Raw genomic sequence first — 19,844 nt, 5'->3', positions numbered from 1 at the left:
ATGGGTAAAAGACTCTGGAATCACTGCAGTTCCTGTCACTAGTTAAAATGATTGGCTACCATTGGTGACGCAGAAAAGGATGTAGAAGGATGGTATAAATTGTGGGGAAAAACCTCTTTCATTTGGAGAGCAGCAGAAGTTTGAGGGAAAACCGGACAAACCCAGAATCTCCAGTCAAACTGAACCTGTATTTGGGCCACATCATGACACAGCAAGTGGATAAAAGGTGTTTGCACTATCAGGGTGAGTCATAATACTTTTCATAAAACAAATTAGATAATAAGGAGCTTACAACAAAATGACTGTGTAATATTTTAAAGACGAAGTATAGTTACTAAAATGTAATCTTAAAACTCTATCAGCACTTGGATTGATGGTGGTGTTAGCCGTCTTCTCTGGACTTGGAGACACTAAGGAGAAGTCAGAGGATGCAATCCTATACAACACAACACACAGTAACGGTAAGTACTTCAACATTATATTGAATTATTTCAAAAGATTGCGACTTTTTATTGTTTTTTTTTTTTTTAAATGTCTCTTACCAGGCTGCATTTATTTGATAAAAAATTACAGTAAAACGGTTAAAAGAACTGTTTTCTATTTTAATATAATTTATTATCTCTCTTTCTCTCTGTATACGAAGAGTTCAGATGCAAAAGCCTCTAAGTGGCATCTGAAATTTTCATCCAAAATGAGCATTTTTATCAAGCTCCTATATTTATGTTCAGTTATTTCACTTTATTTGCATAGAAAAGTACCTACACATTGCCATTAGAGTAAAATTACTGATCCTAAACATAGGAGCCTTCTAAAAATGCTCAGTTTAGATGAAAATTTCACATGGCACTTAGAGGCTTTTGCATCTGAACTCTTCATATTACTCTAATTATAGTTTGTTGACATGTAGTTACTAGGTTACTTATAGTTAGTACAGTGCCTAAAAGTGGACTAGCTCCTTAAATAAAGTGACCCTTTGTTTTATATGAAATGAGCAAACATGCAATTTCAAATATGCACTGTGCTAAGAATGCAGCTTCTTTGGCATGTGGACACAAGTCTGAATGCCTATCCATTAAAATCACAATCCTTCATGCTTAACTGTCTGGGTGTGTGTTGGTGTCTATCTGTAGCAAGTGTCGAGGAACCACGAGTTTTGGCTATTCAAAGGCCCTGCGGTCCAGAACACGAGGGATTCTGTGTCAACGGTGTGTGTTCCTACTCGTCCGACCTGGGCACCCCCATCTGCCGGTGAGACCAGCCACCAAAAACAACTCAATACATTAAAGATCCCATTAATCAGTTGACACTAATCAGGTCTTGATTATCTGGTTCATGTTTGTTTGATTAGCAGACTAGCAAGTTGCAAATCTTGGGTTGTGGCTGTGATGTGAATAAAGCCTTGTGGATGTTTACAAAATGGGATGATCTCTTAGATATGTCACACCCAAATTTCCTGTTTCACAAGGAATCCACATCTGGAAAAATAACTGTAGTCATCATTTCATAGGGTCTTTAAACGATGGATTCCAAGACCTTGCTAACAAATCTGATTTTTACTGTCTTTAGGTGTGACAAAATGTACAGCGGTATGCGCTGTGAACATGTTATTATGGACACCCAACAATTGTCTAGTTCTGAAGAAGTCATTGGAATTAGCTGTGGTGTAGTTTTATTACTGGGAATCATCGGTGGACTGATGTACTGCTGTTTAAAGAAAAGGTAAAATCCTGAATACAACGTTTAGGCTTTTATTATTCAAGTAGAAACTGCTTTGTTTATTGATTATTTTTCATTTATTTCTATATTTCGAATTAATTACTTAAACTTTAAATGTAATAGTATCAGGCAACTTTTGTAAATCAATGACAACAGAAGAATTCATTGAATGTTTAAATATCTTCTTGTTTATACTTCACAGGTGTCAGAAGTTATCACAACCCTACAAGAACTATGGCTATGAAAACTCTGTTTAATTTATTTGGCCAGATATAATTTATGCTCTTAAGTAAAGTGCTTTTAGGCCTAAGATGGGAATGAGGGCAAAACATCAAGACTGATTCTACCAGCAAGACAGGCCAGACTGTGGAGTAGAGACACAACACCCTCTAGAGAACGAGCAAGAATTGCAAAGAAACTCTTTGTGATCTCCACGTTCCACAAAGGACACATTAATCAATGTAATTTATTACAATAGCTCTCACAATGGGAAAATGCAGGGTGTTCAACGCAGTTATTTTATATTAATTACAAGTTATACTATAACTTGGGTACTGTAATGTAAAAATCATTTACTGTCATTTAAAAAGTGCATGTAGAACTGTCAATCAGATTAATTTTTGGTTATCAATGAGCAAATGCCATACGCGGCCTCCGTTATGAATGTATTATGTAAGCGCACATAGGTATTTATTGCACAGCTATAAACATGATGATACTAAATATAAAACCTAAACTGTGCTAATGTATTTGTATCAGATATTTATTTATTGACAAGTTTGTAAAAAAATTTGCACCTAAAATAAAAAAAAGAAAATGTCTGAAATTGTTTCATTGTGATTTTTATGATCTCAGCTCAAGAATTATTAAACTCAAAAACAGTAAACACATTGCAGGGTTTCATGTTGTAAGTTGCTTGAAAAATGAAAAGCAGATTTCAGTATGTAGAATAAATATTTTTGTGTATTCTGAAAAGAACAATTTTCAAACGATTGACAGCAATTAAAATGACAACTAAAAACAGGTGTTTTTCATTTATGAATTTAATAGAGAAAGGACAAAGGTGTTGGTACACTAAATGTTCAAACAGAAACCAGAATGCAATTTCTGTTTTCATAAAACAGTGTGTACACATAAAAGGTTTAATTTGGTACAAACAGATATTTTTATTGTAAATTGGTCAATCGGGATCACTAATAGAAAACAGGAAAAAAGTACTGAATATTCAAGTTATAGTCAAGCATTTGGAAAGACAGGAATCAAACTTTTTCCATATGAAGTTGTGCCTGTGGCACTGGACCCAGCATTACAAAGATGTACTGACAGGAAATTAAGGCGTCTGTCTGTCCTGCGAAGCGTTTAGAATACTTTCTGATGCTCCAGAGTTGTGTGAGGAATTTGCCCCAGCATCTGTAAAACATAAGAATGTTACATTGAAAGTTTAGGCAATATGCTGAAGAAATCAAGATACAGTGCAGTACTGTACTTACGCCTCCCTCTTCTCATAAGGGTGTTGAACACATCGGTAAGAGTCGTTCTGTTGGAAGAACTGCTTCTGCCGGAGGAATGAGCTCCAGAACTTGAAATCTATGATAGGATGATAGGAAATATACCTTTATTTAATAAAAATGTTTTTGCATGAAATACCTGAAGATAATAAATGAGGGAAATGTGTTTACATGTATGGCATGAGATCCAGTGCGTCTAGTGATTCTCAATCTTCCTTTAAGTGTGTCCCGAACCTGTTAGGAAAAAAAAAAACAAGCATCTCAGTCACCAACTCCTTAGAAAGGAATGTTAAGCACAAGCTCATAAAGCAGAAAACTCAGCTCTTACCTTCTTTTCCATCAATGTTCCAAACACCAGTATGAAGAAGCCCTGAAATTAGTGAACAAGTCATACAAGTTAGCTGTTCTTTATTTGATAAACTGTGATAATGATTTGAAATGTATAAATCCTTTCAGGAATATTCCAGGTTGAGTACAAATTAAGCTTAACCAACAGCATTTGTGGCATAATATATATGGATGTTGATTAAGCTTAACCCAGAATATTCCTTTAAAGTTATAGTTCACCTCAAACATGAAAAACTGTCATTATTTATTCACCCTCAAACCTGTATGAATTTCTTCTGCTGGACACAAAAGAAGATATTTTTAAGAATATTGGTATCCAAACAGTCGCTGGTCCCCATTAACTTAAAGGGTTATTTCACCCAAAAAATGAATTATTCACCCTCATGTTGTTTCAAACCCATGAGACCTCCGCTCATCTTCGGGACACAAATGATATTTTTGATGAAATCTGAGAGCTCTCAGACCCTCCATAGACACCAAGGACCCTTACACGATCAAGGTCCAGAAACGTAGCAAGGAGATCGGTAAAATAATCCATGTGACATCAGGGGTTCAACATACTTTTTGAATGCAAAGAAAACAAAAATTATTTATTCAACAGTTTATCTCCTCTACGTCAGCGTAGCACCATTTTGGAAAATATCCGCTGGATGGAAACTGCGTACGCTCTTCTGTGTTAGCCGCATACCGGATCCTCTGTTTTCATTCAAATCAAATTGTAACTATACGTGGAAGACCTGTCCGCACGGTGCGGCAGAGCGTACACAGTTTCCGTTCAGTGGATAGTCTCCAAAATGGTGTTAAGGTGACGTGGAGGAGACGAATTTTAATAAAGTTATTTTTTTTTCTTTTGCTCACAAAAAGTATTCTTGTAGCTTCGTAAAATGACGGTTGTACCCCTGATGTCACATGGATTATTTTACCGATCTCCTTGCTACGTTTCTGGGCCTTGATCGTGTAAGGACCCTTGCTGACTACGGAGGGTCTGAGAGCTCTCAGATTCCATCAAAAAGATCTTAATTTGTGTTCCGAAGATTAACGGAGGTCTTACGGATTTAGAACAACATGAGGGTGAGTAATTAATGACAGAATTTTAATTTTTGGGTGAACTATCCCTTTAAATAGAATGGAAGAAACAAATGCTATGGAAGTCAATGGGGACCAGAAATTGTTTGGATACCAAAGTTCTTCAAAATGTCGTCTTTTGTGTTCAGCAGAAGAAAGAAATTCATACAGGTTTGAAACAACTTGAGCTTGAGTAAATTATAAAGGAATTACCCCTTTAAAGTTGATGTTGAAAAGTTAAGTGAACTAAGTCAGCATTTATACCTGCAAGGAGTTGAAGATTGCAAACAAGTAGTGGATGGCCAAAGCTTTAGGCTCTATCATGATGCCCAAGCCAAGACCCCAAGTGATGCCGAAGATGGGCGTCAAAATGGCCACACATCTGAGAATCGTCACCAAGGTGTTCTTTTCGTCTCTGTTGCTCTCTCCCACTCCCCTCCTGAGCATTTTTACCAAAACTATTATCAAAATAATTATATTGACAGCCACAATGAACAGAGCTGGTAGGACAAAACCCAGAAGGGCCTTGGACTGGTCCCAGTTCAGCCAGCATGCTTGATTCTGTGTGACGTAGTGTTTATTTCCAGCAGTGGAGGCGACGGTAATAACCGAGATTAGGAGAGGTGCACCGTAGCCCATAAGAAAGGCTAATGCCATCATGACTGATTTGGAAATCTGAGAGAACACCATTGTGGTGCGGTAGAGGAGAAGAAGGGCTGAGACCAGCATCCAGAAGAACAGCGACAGGTAGAAGAAATGGGTGAAAAACACTGCAGCGCTACATGAATTAGTAAAGTCTGTTCCAGGATTTACGATAGCAGCTCCGATAATGAAGCATATGTCAGCGATCAGGAGAGAAAGAGCAATATTGACTAAGGATACATGCCGAACATGTGATGTAGAGTTTCTAGATACCTCCTTCCAGATGATCATTTCGATGATAAGGCACACAACCAAGCTTGCTAATGAAATAGCAACACCAACGTACGTAATGACAGACAAAGCAAGATCGTCAGGAGCAAAAGGGGACATCAGTATTGAAAACGAAGTGGTGTGATTACAGTGACATGTGACACTGCCGTTTACCCGTATGACCTCACATCCTGTTGAGTCCCATCCTCCAGAGCTATTAAAAAGGTTGAACGCCCAGAAAACACATTGGGGGTTCCCTAGGTTTACTGAATTATTATTTAGAGTTACCGAATTTCTCAGTTTTTCAAAGTTTAGCTGTATGTTGTTGATAGATACGCTTGTATTCACTAAAACAATCAGTCCGTTGATGACATTTACAGTTGTAGTTTGATTATCGGTACAATTTCTTGCAGGCATGACGTTGCCCAGGGAGGAGAAGGCCACTGCTGTGATTGTAATGTTTTTATGACTAGATGCAATATCCGGGATGATTATTTCAGCTGTAGAGTTGAGCTTTAATACTTCCCTGAAGTCTTCAGATGTGGTTACTTTTTTGAGCAGGAATGAGTTGGTTGGACTGGTTATGTTGAAATTGGTGTCTGATGTCGATTTTATAACAATTTCAATGGCATTCAGGAGTTGAGAGCTGTTGCCTTGGCTTTCGCCATTTGAATTTAGCTCTTCCCACACAGGTTTCACAGCCTCTGATGAAATGACATCCACTATACCAAGGAATTTCTGTAAGATAAATGCATTTAGATGATACTACGGCAGTTTCTCAACTTGAAGGGCAACAACTAAATGAAAAAAAAAAAAAAAAAAGAATACATAGAGCCACTAAAAACTCAAGTCAACTAGTGTGTGGTCAGCATTATACTATGGCAATTCAATTCAGTTGTGGATGTAATTTAAACTTTAACTCACCTTTATGGCATCTTCATCCAGCATAACAGTTTGAGTGACATTTGCAATATTGTGAAGTATTTCAACCATTGCTGAAACTGTAGCTTCAGATTGAACTATTGCTGCTTTATTGTCTTGGGTGGCATTGTTCACTTTATCCACAAAGTCTGTTAATGTTTCGGCATCTAAACCCTGAAAAATGAAAATTTGCTGTTTGTATCTTATCTTAGACAATATCCTGGATTGAGCAACAATGGTGTCATTTCCCTGTATTAACTTACAGATCTACTCAATATACAATATACGTATTGATGCACAGGTAATATTATGCATTATAAACAAGAGAGAAGGCAGTAAAATTGAAAGGTAAACCTGTGATTCCTGTTGCAGTATCTCAATGATACGAAGCACACAGGTGTCCTTTACAGTTTCCCAAGAGCCATCAGAACGACACACTCCTTCTCTAAAGCCAACTTTTTCTTTCTCACAGTTTCCTATAGCAATGCCATCAACTTTTCCAAAACCATATATGTCATTTTCGCATGTGACGGCTATGAAAATAGAGAGAAAATAATGTAAATGGTACTAACTGATAAAATGTTTTTTTATATATATATTTGAGTTTGATACCGTTGGTCCAGAGTCGCAACCAGGAATGAAAACAGGGTCCACTAAGGTAAAAATGGTATTTGACTTACGGTTGTTTGGGAGTTGCTGTATAGATTTGGAAACAACCAGTTGCACAGCCCTTGAGCTATATGAAAATCCAAGTACATCTGTGTTGTCCAGTTTGCAGGTGTATATGATAGTTTTATCACATGAACTTTCAGCTGTGATTTGAATCTTTTCTGTAATACATCTCAGAGAATCCTTTTCTGGAAATACAAGATGCAGATGAAAGACATCACAGATATGGCCACTGCCATACTGTACTTCAAAATAATTGTCACATTGCTGTTTAAAGAATAAATGTATAGAATTAGAAAAAGGCTGTTTTGCATTTCTGATAAACACTTACTGCTGTTTTTTTAGGTCCTGCACCCAACGTACTGAGTAATCAGAATGCACACAGCAGTCGAGTGCAACCTCCTGATTTTTACAGTTGTATGTCTTGTTACTCGGCACTTGCATAATAGGACATGGCTTAATATAGTCAATTCTGTCCCAAGTAATATGTGGCCCTGTGCTTGTACTGTATAAACATTCGTAACGCCCTACAAAAAACAAAACAGACATACATTTAATTTCAGTTTCAAAGACATGAGAACAGTTAAAACAGGTCTTCCAATGCAGATTTTTTTGTTCATAGTTTCTAGTAGGGCTGCAGCTAACAATTATTTTGATAATCGATCATTCTGTTGATTATTTATTTGATTGATTGTTTGGATAAAAATCAGTAATTGCTTATTAATACTTTTAAAAGGGGTCATGAACTGAAAAATCTAAATTCCCTTGATCTTTGGACATATAAGAGGTCATTGTGCAATAAATACATCCTGTAAGATTAAGAACTTTATTTGATTAACTTAAAGTTCCAGACTGTCAGTAAGAAATTGGTCCTTTTTCACTACATTTTACTGCTGATTTGTTTACAAACAAGGCACAATTCGATGTGGGATTTTCAGAAAGATTGAAACTAAAAGACAATGCTGTGCTGAATATGTTGGATCTGATATCACACCACATAAGTGTGAGTAATTGTTTTTATTACATGGTCACTACTGCTTTGTTTGTTATTACAGATCATTTGATATGTACTGGGTATTTATGCATTTTTTTAAACCTAAAACACAGCAGCATCCATCTATGAAGGATGTAGGCTGTCAAACATACACAAGTGTTAGCCAATCATAGCAGTGGGCGTTTACAATCCGCCATGCCTATTCAAACAGAGGGTTCTGATGAGGTGGGTGAAAAAAAAGAGCAGAAAATATTACTTTAAAATTATGTTTTTTAATGTATAAATTTTGATAACATTTTAAGTGGACCTCAGAGAACGGTCCAAAATAAAAAAAAACAGAGGCAGTTTTATTACCCCTTTAATAAAATTATTTTTAAAATTTTTTATTCCAGATTTGTTCTCCAAACAATGTACATCTATAAGGTTATGAAAACAGATATAGTGAAGGCCAAGGATTCTCAAATGGGGGTTCACGATCGTAGGTAACTGCAGGGGGATTGCGAGTTGAAAATTAATAGTTTAGTAAACCAAATTAAAGAAGTATATAGTCAGTTGTGCTGCTTGTTTCAGAGTGAAGAGCACTTATTTACTGTGTCCTTCACGGTGTTCATTTACACACATGCAGCTTTGTCCTTTTTAAAAATATTTTTTGTGGGCAGAAGTTCACCAATAATTTCTCCAAAATAAAAACTTGAGGATTTGTTTAAAAAAATATTTAAAACTAAACTAAACAAAAAATAAAACTACTAATAAAGGAATAGAAATTAGTTTTCTTGAAAATCAAGTGACCATTAACCAACATCAGAGAACCATGAAAATGCAAATGTGTCCTTAAATGAAATATTAACTTAAAATCTCAGGAGTACTTGAAGTGAATATTTTGCGTCTACATTGGTCAGCTGACAAAAGCATTTTGAAACCCATCATGCTATACGTAATGTTCAAAAAATTGTTAAAATGTAAACATTATATTGTAAAAAAAAAAAATTACTTTAAAGCAAAAGTTGCGCTCGGTCATGTTAAGTTTAATGGAGACTCATCTGCTGTCAGGACGAGCCTTAAGTATAATGGAAATAATCATGTGACTATTCGTCTAACATGTACAGATAGGGATACAACTGTAAGGTGTAAGTTATTCACTGAGAAAAAACATCTTAAATGCATTAAACAGCACACACATACGTCAAAGCACCTGACAGGGCAAGCTGCATTAAAAATTCATTTAGTTTGAAGTGATAAATATTATGCATTCTTCTGATTAGGACAACTTGGGCCCCACAGGAACTCACTATAGTGTCCTCCACTATATATTTCAGATGTTTTTTGTCCATAGAAATGCGATACTGTAAAGTGAAGTGACTAACGGATTTTTTCTAAGCACAGCACACAGACATGATTAATTGATCATCAAATTCATTGTCGATTATTTTCATGATCAGTTTTATCAATTGGTTGTTGCAGCCCTAGTTTCTACAAAGTAATAAAATATAGAAATAAAATACAGTTAAAATGTAATCACACCAACATAAACACTGTACTCAATTATATGTATAGATTTGTCACATTCAATTAATGTAGGAATTAATAAATTTCACTTATTTATTTAGAATAACATTAACTATATGCATATATTTGATGTATTTGCAGAATTGCAAATTTATAATCATCTTTATTGTATGCTGTTGGTTTAATTGAAGTCTAGATATGAGCACAAATGAGATACAAGATATTTCAGTGACTTTGATCTACCATGGGTGCAAAGACTCACCATTATCACCGATGTTAACACTCTTGACTGTAAGGTGGAGATGATCTTGTGAGAAAATATGATGACTGCTTGGCTGTATTATTGATGTCCTTGAAATCTCCAGTGTATAGTTCCAAGTTGGTTGGTAGCAGGGCAGGAGAGTGTAATATTTTGTTCCGGAAACACAGCGCCTCTTTTCCGCATGTCTTTGTTATCTGGAACATATGGACAGATGTGGATGTTGCAGCTCTATAAAGCATATACTACAAACACTGTTACTGTGTGTTTGGCCCTTGCATATTTGACATAATTTTGCATATTTTTCTGAAGAAATGTACAGAATTTTCTTTTACCAGTTTGAGCGACTGAAAGTGGATCAATATTGAAATTGAGGTCTTTCATGTTGGTTTGAAGTGCTTGGCTTATCGCCCCAGAAGTCTTTATCTCCTCAGATGACGTAATAAAGAAGTCTACGATTACACTTCCAGGTCTGCCCAAACACAATTACATTTTAACAAAAAGAAAAAAAGTATGACAATATCCAAGCAGAAATTTTAGGGAGAAAAATATCCTACCTAAAACCAGTGACAGTAGCAGAAAGGAAACCTTTTACATCATTGTAGCTTCTACGAATCTACATGAGACAAAGCTGTGTCAGATTTATTTTTTAAAAAGTGCTTTTAATATTGTGTTATCACAAAGTTACTGGGTTTATATATATATATATATCACTTTTCTCTTTACATTCATTCACTTATTTACAGTTTTGACTTACATATTAAATACATGAGAATTTTACTAGCTTAATTAATTCTCTGACAAAAACATAGATTATATATAATTCAAACTGCATATAGTACAAGATGTTTTTAATTAACCCTTACTGCCTTCTCAATATCCTCTTTGTATTTCTTGAATTTGTCACTGTTCTGGTTATTCAGGCTTGCATCATAAGTCTCGTCTATTGACAGTGACATCGGACGAATTACTGAAAAAAAAAAAAAAACTGTTATAAAATATAGATACAAGAAGCTTTTCTGAAAAAAGACCAAAATCCCATTAGCCCATAAGTTTTAATTAGGATGTGGAAACAAGTCAAACTGTTATTAGACATAAAATAATTGCGTTTGTCATTTTTATACCACCATCAAGCTCTGTAGGTTAGCTGTCATTACCATGACACACACACACACACACATGTTGGTTTTTGTGGTTTATGGGGACTCTCCATAGGCGTAATGGTTTTTATACTGAACAAACTGTGTGTGCTATTGCCCTACACCAACCCTACACCTAAACTTAGCCCTCACAGGAAACTTTGTGCATTTTTATATTTTCAAAAAAACACCATTTAGTATGTTTTTTAAGCCTTTTGAATTACAGGGACAAAGGCAGTGTCCTTATAAACCACCTTCATATTGTAATACCTCTGTCATACCCATGTCATTATACAAATTTGTGTCCTCATAAACCACACACACACACACAGAGAGAGAGAGACCAAATATCCCCACAAGGACAGTAATACCAGTAAATTTTGACCTTGTGGGGACCTTTTTTTTTGGTCCCCATGAGAAAACAAGCTTATAAATCATACAGAATGAAGTATTTTGAAAATCTAAAAATGCAGAACGTTTTGTGTGAGGGGTATGTTTAGGGTAAGCGAATAGAAAAAAATGTTTTTACAGTATAAAAACCATTATGTCTATGGAATGTTCCCATAATGATAGCAATACTGGTGTAGAAATCTTTAAAAATATTATGCTTTTTTCTATCTACGCCCACCTTTATTTTCCTGTCCGACTAGATAGAGCTCAGTATGCGTGCTAAGACTACAGCACCCCTCCTCGCCAGCACCAACTGTCTAAATCTGCTACTGGGTTGTCTTTTGTCTTCCAGCATACTAACATACATTTTTTTTTTTTTTTTTTGGTTCAGTAGAGGGGTTCGTACTTTGCTGTGCCGCAGCAGATTTTCTTTTCTGTATTTCTCTTGGTTTAGCAGAGCAAGTCTGCATACTTTTTGCAACATTTTTCAACTGCAATGTGCCCAAAGTTATGTGCCCACCCACAAAATTAGACATCGCTGCATTTTATGTAACACATTTATCATTATGAATTATGATACAATTATGATTACATTAATTATGATATGTGGATAAAAGCATGATTGCTCAAATATTCATATATATTAATATATGCCTAAATGAACCGAACTAATGGAGTGTAGCATTTGGACCAATCAGACACACAATTAGTTATCAATTAGTTACTCAATTAGTTATTAGATTAACAAATAGTCACAGACCCCTCACTCAATACACATACTGGGTGCTAGTATGTCTGTCAATGACTTCAGGCCCCCGGTTCCATGGCAACCGATCTGATAACACTAGTTTTATTGCTCAAAGGAATGCGGGCAGAGCAACATTCACTTCATATACCCTTAGGAAAGAGACATTATGCCATAAAAATGGACTCTTCTCTAATTAATTAATAGAAAAACCTTTCTTTGAATGAACACACATATCTTTAGGTCATTGTGTATATTATTACTGTTCTTGTATATGTTCTTGTGTATTGTATCCTGTTTTATGCATGCTTATGATAGAACACTAGTTAATATTAACTCACTTATACTATGTTTGGTCTCTATCAATTCGTCTTCGGATGATCTAATTGAGAGTGTATATTATATGTCGCTACCTAAGCAACATATAAGTGTTCTAAGAATCTTTAATAGTTTGTATATCAACTTCCAATTCAGTTCATATGCAAATTACCATGCATGGAGACAAAGAGTCGTAAACTTTCCCTCCAAAAGTTCAAGTCACCATAGGCTCTTTCCCCAGAGGTGTGACCTCTATAGCAGATAAAGCTCTCACATCAGTGACGCCCAACTAGTCTGCGGTTCTGTTAGATCCTAAGAGCATGAGGAGGATGTGAGCTAGAACTCTTCTGGACCGTTAAGTTTTTGTGCCAGGCCTTGCGGCCTTGACTTTCCATTCAACCAAGGATCCTCGGGTCTCAGCAGATCTTTTTCTTAGCTCTTTTTCCCTTTCTGCCTGGGAAGAAACTCCCTACTACCACCAAGCCAGAATAACATTTTTAGAGTTCATCACCCTTCAAACCCAGAAGAACTTGAAGAACTCCAACTCCAACACCACCAAACCTTCAAACCACCAGAACTTTCATCCGAGACTGCATACGGACACACAAGGCAATGCGAGCATCGTACATTTAACTAAACGAAACAGAGGTTTAGTATAAGTTATAAATGTCGCTGATGGTTTTTATCAGGTGGTTAACTGACTCTTTCCATAACTGCATTCTCTGGTTTCTCTAATGGTTTCATTCATCCACTTTAGCTCCCCTTTATATGTGCGCGTGAGTGTATGTTTATTTGTTTGTTTGTTTAGATTAGTTATGTGTGTTAGCATTCAGTTAATAAAAGTTGTGTGCACAAATTACATGAGTTTCTGGTTCTGCCTTGCAAATTAAATGTCTCTTTACGATTTTGACCCTCGCTACATGCTCTAATGCATTAATAGGAAAGTATTTTCTGTGGCCAAGAAAATATCCTTTCTTAGAGTTGATATGAACTTACGCTGAATGTTCGCTGGACGGACAGATCAGTTGATGGCAATTTAATTCTGCAACAGTTATTACTGTCAGCCGATATAAATAATTGTAATTAATCAGAATTAATTGTAATTATTTATATACAATTCCCCTTTTGATTATAAATTGCTACAGAGAAAACAGTTTTTTATTGGCTGGGTTGATGATAATGATCTCAATGATATAACTGCTGAAAAGTGACTGGATGATGGCAGGATTTTCATCAATATATTGTGCTAATACCCGCTCAGGATAATTGTCAAAGGTATTGCATACAAAATGTCTGGACATTTTTACCAAGTCCAGTTGTTAAAGTCATTTTCAGGTCATTAACACACGTAGGTTTCTGCGAGAGAAAGTGGCTCATGTGATGCTGTCTGAGCCCACATTTAGTCAAAATGTGACACAAAATCGGTTTTCTTAGATTATGCCATTTCTTGTGACTTCCAGATTTGCTAAAACTATGTTAAGATTCACAGACAGAATGTAAAAATGTATATGAAATCAATCTGAATTCAATTAAAAACATATATGTGCACCAGCCAACCAACCAATCAGTTTCAGGCATTAATAATGAGGTAAACATCTTTGTGTTTAGATTTATTTTAGTTTACAATAAACATATTGTAATCAGTACTTACCAGACTGTGGTGTTGTTGGTACTGTTGTTACCGGTCTTGCTGTTGATGGCTTTGTTGCTGGTTTCGGTGTTGTTGCTGGTTTCGGTGTTGTTGCTGGTTTTGGTGTTGTTGCTAGTTTTGGCGTTGATGCTGGTTTTGTTGCTGGTTTTGGCGTTTGTTGCTGCTTTCAACGTCGATGTTGGTTTTGGTGCTGTTGCTAGTTTCGGTGTTGTTACTGGTTTCGGTGTTGTTGCTGGTTTTGGTGTTGTTGCTAGTTTTGGCGTTGATGCTGGTTTTGTTGCTGGTTTTGGCGTTGTTGCTGCTTTCAACGTCGATGTTGGTTTTGGTGCTGTTGCTAGTTTCGGTGTTGTTACTGGTTTTGGTGTTGTTGCTGGTTTTGGCGTTGATGCTGGTTTTGGTGTTGTTGCTGGTTTCGGAGTTGTTGCTGGTTTCGGCGTCGATACTGGTTTTGGTGTTGTTGCTAGTTTCGGAGTTGTTGCTGGTTTCGGCGTTGTTGCTGGTTTTGGCGTTGTTACTGGTTTTGGTGTTGTTGCTAGTTTCGGTGTTGTCACTAGTTCCGGCGTTGTTGCTGGTTCCGGTGTTGGATTTACTGTTTTTTTTTTTTCATTAAAATAAGTGTGCATAACATATGAATTATCTAAGCACAAACTGCATGGAATTTTTTTAAACAATATACTTTTATAAAATGATGAGTTGTTGATGTTGTACATTTTGTAGTTTTAACAGATTTTGCAGTTGCAATGCAACATTTTACAGAATTAATTTACTCATTACAGTGTTTATGCTATTGTGTTTCTGTGTGTGAATCTCTAGGCACCTCAGAATCCAATCTGACAATTCTGGGAATCCTGATTCAAATCTCAGAAAGTTCTTGATCAACATCTTTTCTTATTAATTCATGAATTTACTATTTACTAATAATTTTCTAAATATCCAAATAATAATTGATTTGTGAATTTTTATTAAATCACTTGTATACTTATTAAATATTTAAAAAAAAAAAAAGAAGAAATTATTTAGTGCAGTCAAATGATTAATTGCGATTAATCGCATCCAAAATAAAAGTTTTTGTTTACAAAAATATTTAACTGGTACGAAACACGACTGGACTGGACTCAACTTGGATTTTAAATAAACAGATTCTTCTTTACCAGGTGGTGGCCGGCAGAACGCTCCGTCAGTTGGAAGAGAAGCGATGCATCTGCAGGTATCATTTTGACTGGGACCACAAACGCCATGTTTAGAGCATTGTTCAGGGGACCAAACGTATTGATTCTCACACTTGCACTGGGTTTTGTTTGAATTTGAGAGACAAACTGCAAATTCAACAAATTGGAAAGGTATTAGAGAACCCATGTTCAAATAATTTTTCAGAATAATGTAGACAATGGCATTACTCTGCTTATATACTTCTCTTACCTGTAGTGATAGTTGCACCAGAGATTTTCATGCCTTTTTTGATGCACATGGGGAATTTCTGCCTAAGAATTAAAGCTCTCAAGCGTTCTGTCACAGCTTCTCTTGAAGCATTGATTTTTATGTCAATGGTGTATCTGAATGGCTTCAGTGGAGCTGCAAATTTGGACAAAAACAAAAATATTTCACTGGTCAAAACCTGCATCAGATTTTACAATCACATCAACTGCCACCATGGATTGGAAATAAACAGATTCTTCCTTACCAGGTGTTTGTCTGCAGAATGTCCTGTCAGTTGGAAGAGAAGCAATGCATCAGCAGGTATCATTTTGACTGGGGCCACAAACGCCATGTGCAGAGCATTGTTTAGAGGACCAAACGTACTGATTCTCACACTTACACTGGGTTTTGTTCATATTGGAGAGACACACTAAAATTAAACAGATTTTTAAGATATCAGAGAACACACATAGAAATAATATTTCGGATTAATTGAAACAGAATGTGGCCACAAACACAATGTTTAGAGCATTGTTTAGAGAACCAAACGTATCGATTCTCACACTTGCAATGGATTTTGTTTGAATTGAGAGACAGACTGCAAATTCAACAAATTGGAAAGGAATTCCATGCTGAAATAATTTTTCAGAATAATGTATACGGAATAGCATATAAGAGAAGCTGCACTTATACTTCTCTTACCTGTTGTGATAGATGCACCAGAGATTTTCATGCCTTTTTTGATGCACATGGGGAATTTCTGCCCGAGAATTAAAGCTCTCAAGCGCTCTATTACAGCTTCTCTTGAAGCATTGATTTTTATGTCAATGGTGTATTTGTATGACTTCACTGGAGCTGCAAATTTGGACAAAGACAAAAATATTTCACTGGTCAAAATCTGCATCAGACTTTACAATCACATCAACTGTTACCTTGGATTGGATATAAAGAGATTCTTCTTTACCAGGTGTTTGTCTGCAGAATGTCCCGTCAGTTGGAAGAGAAGCGATGCATCTGCAGGTATCATTTTGACTGGGACCACAAACGCCATGTGCAGAGCATTGTTCAGGGGACCAAACATATTGATTCTCACACTTGCACTGGGTTTTGTTTGAATTTGAGAGACAAACTGCAAATTCAACAAATTGGAAAGGTATTAGAGAACCCATGTTCAAATAATTTTTCAGAATAATGTAGACAATGGCATTACTCTGCTTATATACTTCTCTTACCTGTAGTGATAGTTGCACCAGAGATTTTCATGCCTTTTTTGACACACATGGGGAATTTCTGCCTAAGAATTAAAGCTCTCAAGCGTTCTGTCACAGCTTCTCTTGAAGCATTGATTTTTATGTCAATGGTGTATTTGAATGACTTCAGTGGAGCTGCAAATTTGGGCCAAGTTGAAAATATTTAACTGGTACGAAACACGACTGGACTGGACTCAGCTTGGATTTTAAAGAAAGAAAGACTTCTTTACCATGTGGTCGGTGGCAAAACATCCCATCAGTTGGAAGAGAAGCGATGCATCTGCAGTTATAATTTTGATCAGGGCCACAAATGCCATGTTTAAAGCATTGTTTAGAGGACCAAACATATTGATTCTCACACTTGCACTGGGTTTTGTTTGAATTTGAGAGACAAACTGCAGATTCAACAAATTGGAAAGGTATTAGAGAACCCATGTAGAAATAATTTTCAGATTAATGTGGACAGAATGGCATTACACCTCTTACACTACTTATACTTCTCTTACCTGTAGTGATATTTGCTCCGCAGATTTTCATGCCTTTTTTGACACACACTGGGAATTTCTGTCCGAGAATCAAAGCTCTCATGTGTTCTATCGCAGCTTCTTTGGAAGCATTGATTTTTATGTCAATGGTGTATTTGTATGACTTCACTGGAGCTGGAAAATTGGGCAAAAACAAAAATATTTCACTGGTCAAAATCTGCATCAGACTTTACAATCACATCAACTGTTACCTTGGATTGGAAATAAACAGATTCTTCTTTACCAGGTGTTTGTCTGCAGAACGCTCCGTCAGTTGGAAGAGAAGCGATGCATCTGCAGGTATCATTTTGACTGGGACCACAAACGCCATGTGCAGAGCATTGTTCAGGGGACCAAACGTATTGATTCTCACACTTGCACTGGGTTTTGTTTGAATTTGAGAGACAAACTGCGAATTCAACAAATTGGAAAGGTATTAGAGAACCCATGTTCAAATAATTTTTCAGAATAATAATGTATACTTCTCTTACCTGTAGTGATAGTTGCACCAGAGATTTTCATGCCTTTTTTGACACACATGGGGAATTTCTGTTCATGAATCAAAACCCTCAAGCGCTCTATTACAGCTTCTCTTGAAGCATTGATTTTTATGTCAATTGTGTATCTGAATGGCTTCAGTGGAGCTGCAAAAATTGTGAAAGGACGAAAAATAATCAACTGGTAAAAAAAAAACTCCATTGGACTTATAATAATGCCAGTTGTCAACATGGATTTGAAATAAAGTGAGACTTCTTTACCAGGTGGTGGCCGGCAGAATGTCCCGTCAGTTGGAAGTGAAGCAATGCATCTGCAGGTATCATTTTGACTGGGGCCACAAACGCCATGTGCAGAGCATTGTTTAGAGGACCAAACGTACTGATTCTCACACTTGCACTGGGTTTTGTTTGAATTTGAGAGACACACTAAAAATTAAACAAATTGTAATATATTAGAGAACACGTAGAAATTATTATTTTTTTGATTAATGTAGACAGAATGGCATTTCGCCGTTTATACTTCTCTTACCTGTAGTGATGTTCACACCAGATATTTTCATGCTCTTCTTGATGCACATGGGGAATTTCTGTTTGTGTATCAGGTCCCTCAATTGCTCTATCACGGCTCCTCTTGGTGCATTAATTTTTATGTCAGTTGTGTATTTGAACAGTTTCATCCATGTGAGGTAGCTGGCATTTAGAGGAAAGGCACAGAACTGATGTGACGTTTATCAGTAGAAAATATGTGTCTAAAGTCCTATCAGTGATCACGCCATACATGCTCATTCAGATACAGAAAAGTGTGCATACATCAAATAACTGCAAAGATTGTTTTAACTTTAACCTGATAAAAAATTTGGTTTATCAGAGTGCAAAATGCAAATTATGGAGAAAAAAGCAGTTCCCTGTTCTGCTGCATTCCATTTAGTGTACCTACCAGCGTCGTATGCCATGTATTTACTCCAAGCATTTCCTCGCTCATTGTCTGTGCATGACTCAGGCTTTGTATTTTCAACGATGAAGTCACATACAACATGATTATGATTCTCAGGATTACTGTAACAGACGCCATGCCTGTGTGGTGGAGAGGACTTCAAAATAAAATAAAATAGCTTTTTGAGTGAGTTATAGTTATATATATTTTTTCAAGCTCAATAACATTATTAACATGAGGGTGAATTAATAATGTAGCTTTGGTTGGAAGTATGCCCATAGAATACTTTTACTTGCATAAATCAATTCACTGCCTTCAAAATGACCTGCTAGTGGCATTTGAACAAAAATGCAACATTTATTCAATTATTTATTAAATCGAACAATGTAAATGGATACTTGTGATGTAAACAATTAAGACATTGATACAGATACACATATAAGCTCTATCTAATTGTACCACAACACCATTTATATGCTGTAAAACAATATTTACACAATGCTGTTATTACAATAATAGATTTTTCCATAAAAATATGAAAAATGCATTATTCTTATAAACACACTGAAAATATAGATTAATCTGTTATATGTTTATCTCATCACTCAATTGGATGGAACTTACATTGTTAATTGGTAAAGCAATTATAAGAACACACTGACCTTCCTCCAGACTGTAAAAAGTGATAAGTTGATTTAACTTAAAAAATTGAGGAAACCCATTGCCTTAAAATTATCACGTAAATAATAATAATAAAAAAATAAGTTAAGTGAACCTGACAATTCATTTAACTTAATTTTTAAAATTATTATTTACTTGATAATTTTAAGGCAATGGGTTTCCTCAATTTTTTAAGTTAAATCAACCTATTACTTTTTGGAGTGATTAAGTCAAGTCAATTTGTCACTTTTTACAGTGCACCATTCATTGTATTATAATTGATAGGTTGCTTGATTAAATTTACTAAGTAAAATTATCTGGATAAAAAGGCTTAAAACTGGTCTTACCTTGATTTGATATCCAGTCTCAGCTTGTGATATTTCATTTATTAAGAGAGAAGATCTGACTGTCTGCTGACTATC

General features: G+C 35.9%; 2 protein-coding genes across 2 annotated transcripts; one reads left to right on the top strand and one right to left on the bottom strand.

Moving 5' to 3' along the window:
* Nucleotides 1-2,732, top strand: LOC306847798 (epigen-like). Its single transcript, XM_079381957.1, has 5 exons — nucleotides 1-243; nucleotides 363-461; nucleotides 1,131-1,248; nucleotides 1,567-1,719; nucleotides 1,919-2,732. The coding sequence occupies exons 1-5, from the start codon at nucleotides 204-206 to the stop codon at nucleotides 1,971-1,973; spliced, it is 465 nt and encodes a 154-aa protein (XP_079238083.1). The 5' UTR covers nucleotides 1-203; the 3' UTR covers nucleotides 1,974-2,732.
* Nucleotides 2,733-2,747: 15 nt separating this feature from the next.
* Nucleotides 2,748-10,868, bottom strand: LOC306847796 (adhesion G-protein coupled receptor F1-like). Its single transcript, XM_079381951.1, has 12 exons — nucleotides 10,765-10,868; nucleotides 10,456-10,514; nucleotides 10,234-10,370; nucleotides 9,902-10,095; nucleotides 7,471-7,666; nucleotides 7,151-7,327; nucleotides 6,474-7,003; nucleotides 4,902-6,287; nucleotides 3,553-3,594; nucleotides 3,396-3,458; nucleotides 3,207-3,303; nucleotides 2,748-3,126 (listed from the first exon to the last, which is right to left on the bottom strand). The coding sequence occupies exons 7-12, from the start codon at nucleotides 6,540-6,542 to the stop codon at nucleotides 3,047-3,049; spliced, it is 1,737 nt and encodes a 578-aa protein (XP_079238077.1). The 5' UTR covers nucleotides 6,543-7,003; nucleotides 7,151-7,327; nucleotides 7,471-7,666; nucleotides 9,902-10,095; nucleotides 10,234-10,370; nucleotides 10,456-10,514; nucleotides 10,765-10,868; the 3' UTR covers nucleotides 2,748-3,046.
* Between the last annotated feature and the right edge of the window lie 8,976 nt (nucleotides 10,869-19,844).

The sequence above is a fragment of the Barbus barbus genome (genome assembly GCF_936440315.1).
Source record: "Barbus barbus genome assembly, chromosome: 28".
Taxonomy (NCBI): Eukaryota; Metazoa; Chordata; class Actinopteri; order Cypriniformes; family Cyprinidae; genus Barbus; species Barbus barbus.
This window is presented reverse-complemented; position numbering and strand designations above follow the sequence as displayed.

Coding starts and splice junctions, on each gene's coding strand:
- LOC306847798 (XM_079381957.1), top strand. CDS start 204: ATGACACAGCAAGTGGATAAAAGGTGTTTGCACTATCAGG. Junction 462..1,130: donor CAACACAACACACAGTAACG/GTAAGTACTTCA, acceptor GTCTATCTGTAG/CAAGTGTCGAGGAACCACGA. Junction 1,720..1,918: donor TACTGCTGTTTAAAGAAAAG/GTAAAATCCTGA, acceptor TATACTTCACAG/GTGTCAGAAGTTATCACAAC.
- LOC306847796 (XM_079381951.1), bottom strand. CDS start 6,542: ATGGTTGAAATACTTCACAATATTGCAAATGTCACTCAAACTGTTATG. Junction 3,595..4,901: donor CAATCTTCAACTCCTTGCAG/GTATAAATGCTG, acceptor CACTAATTTCAG/GGCTTCTTCATACTGGTGTT. Junction 3,304..3,395: donor CTGGATCTCATGCCATACAT/GTAAACACATTT, acceptor ATCCTATCATAG/ATTTCAAGTTCTGGAGCTCA.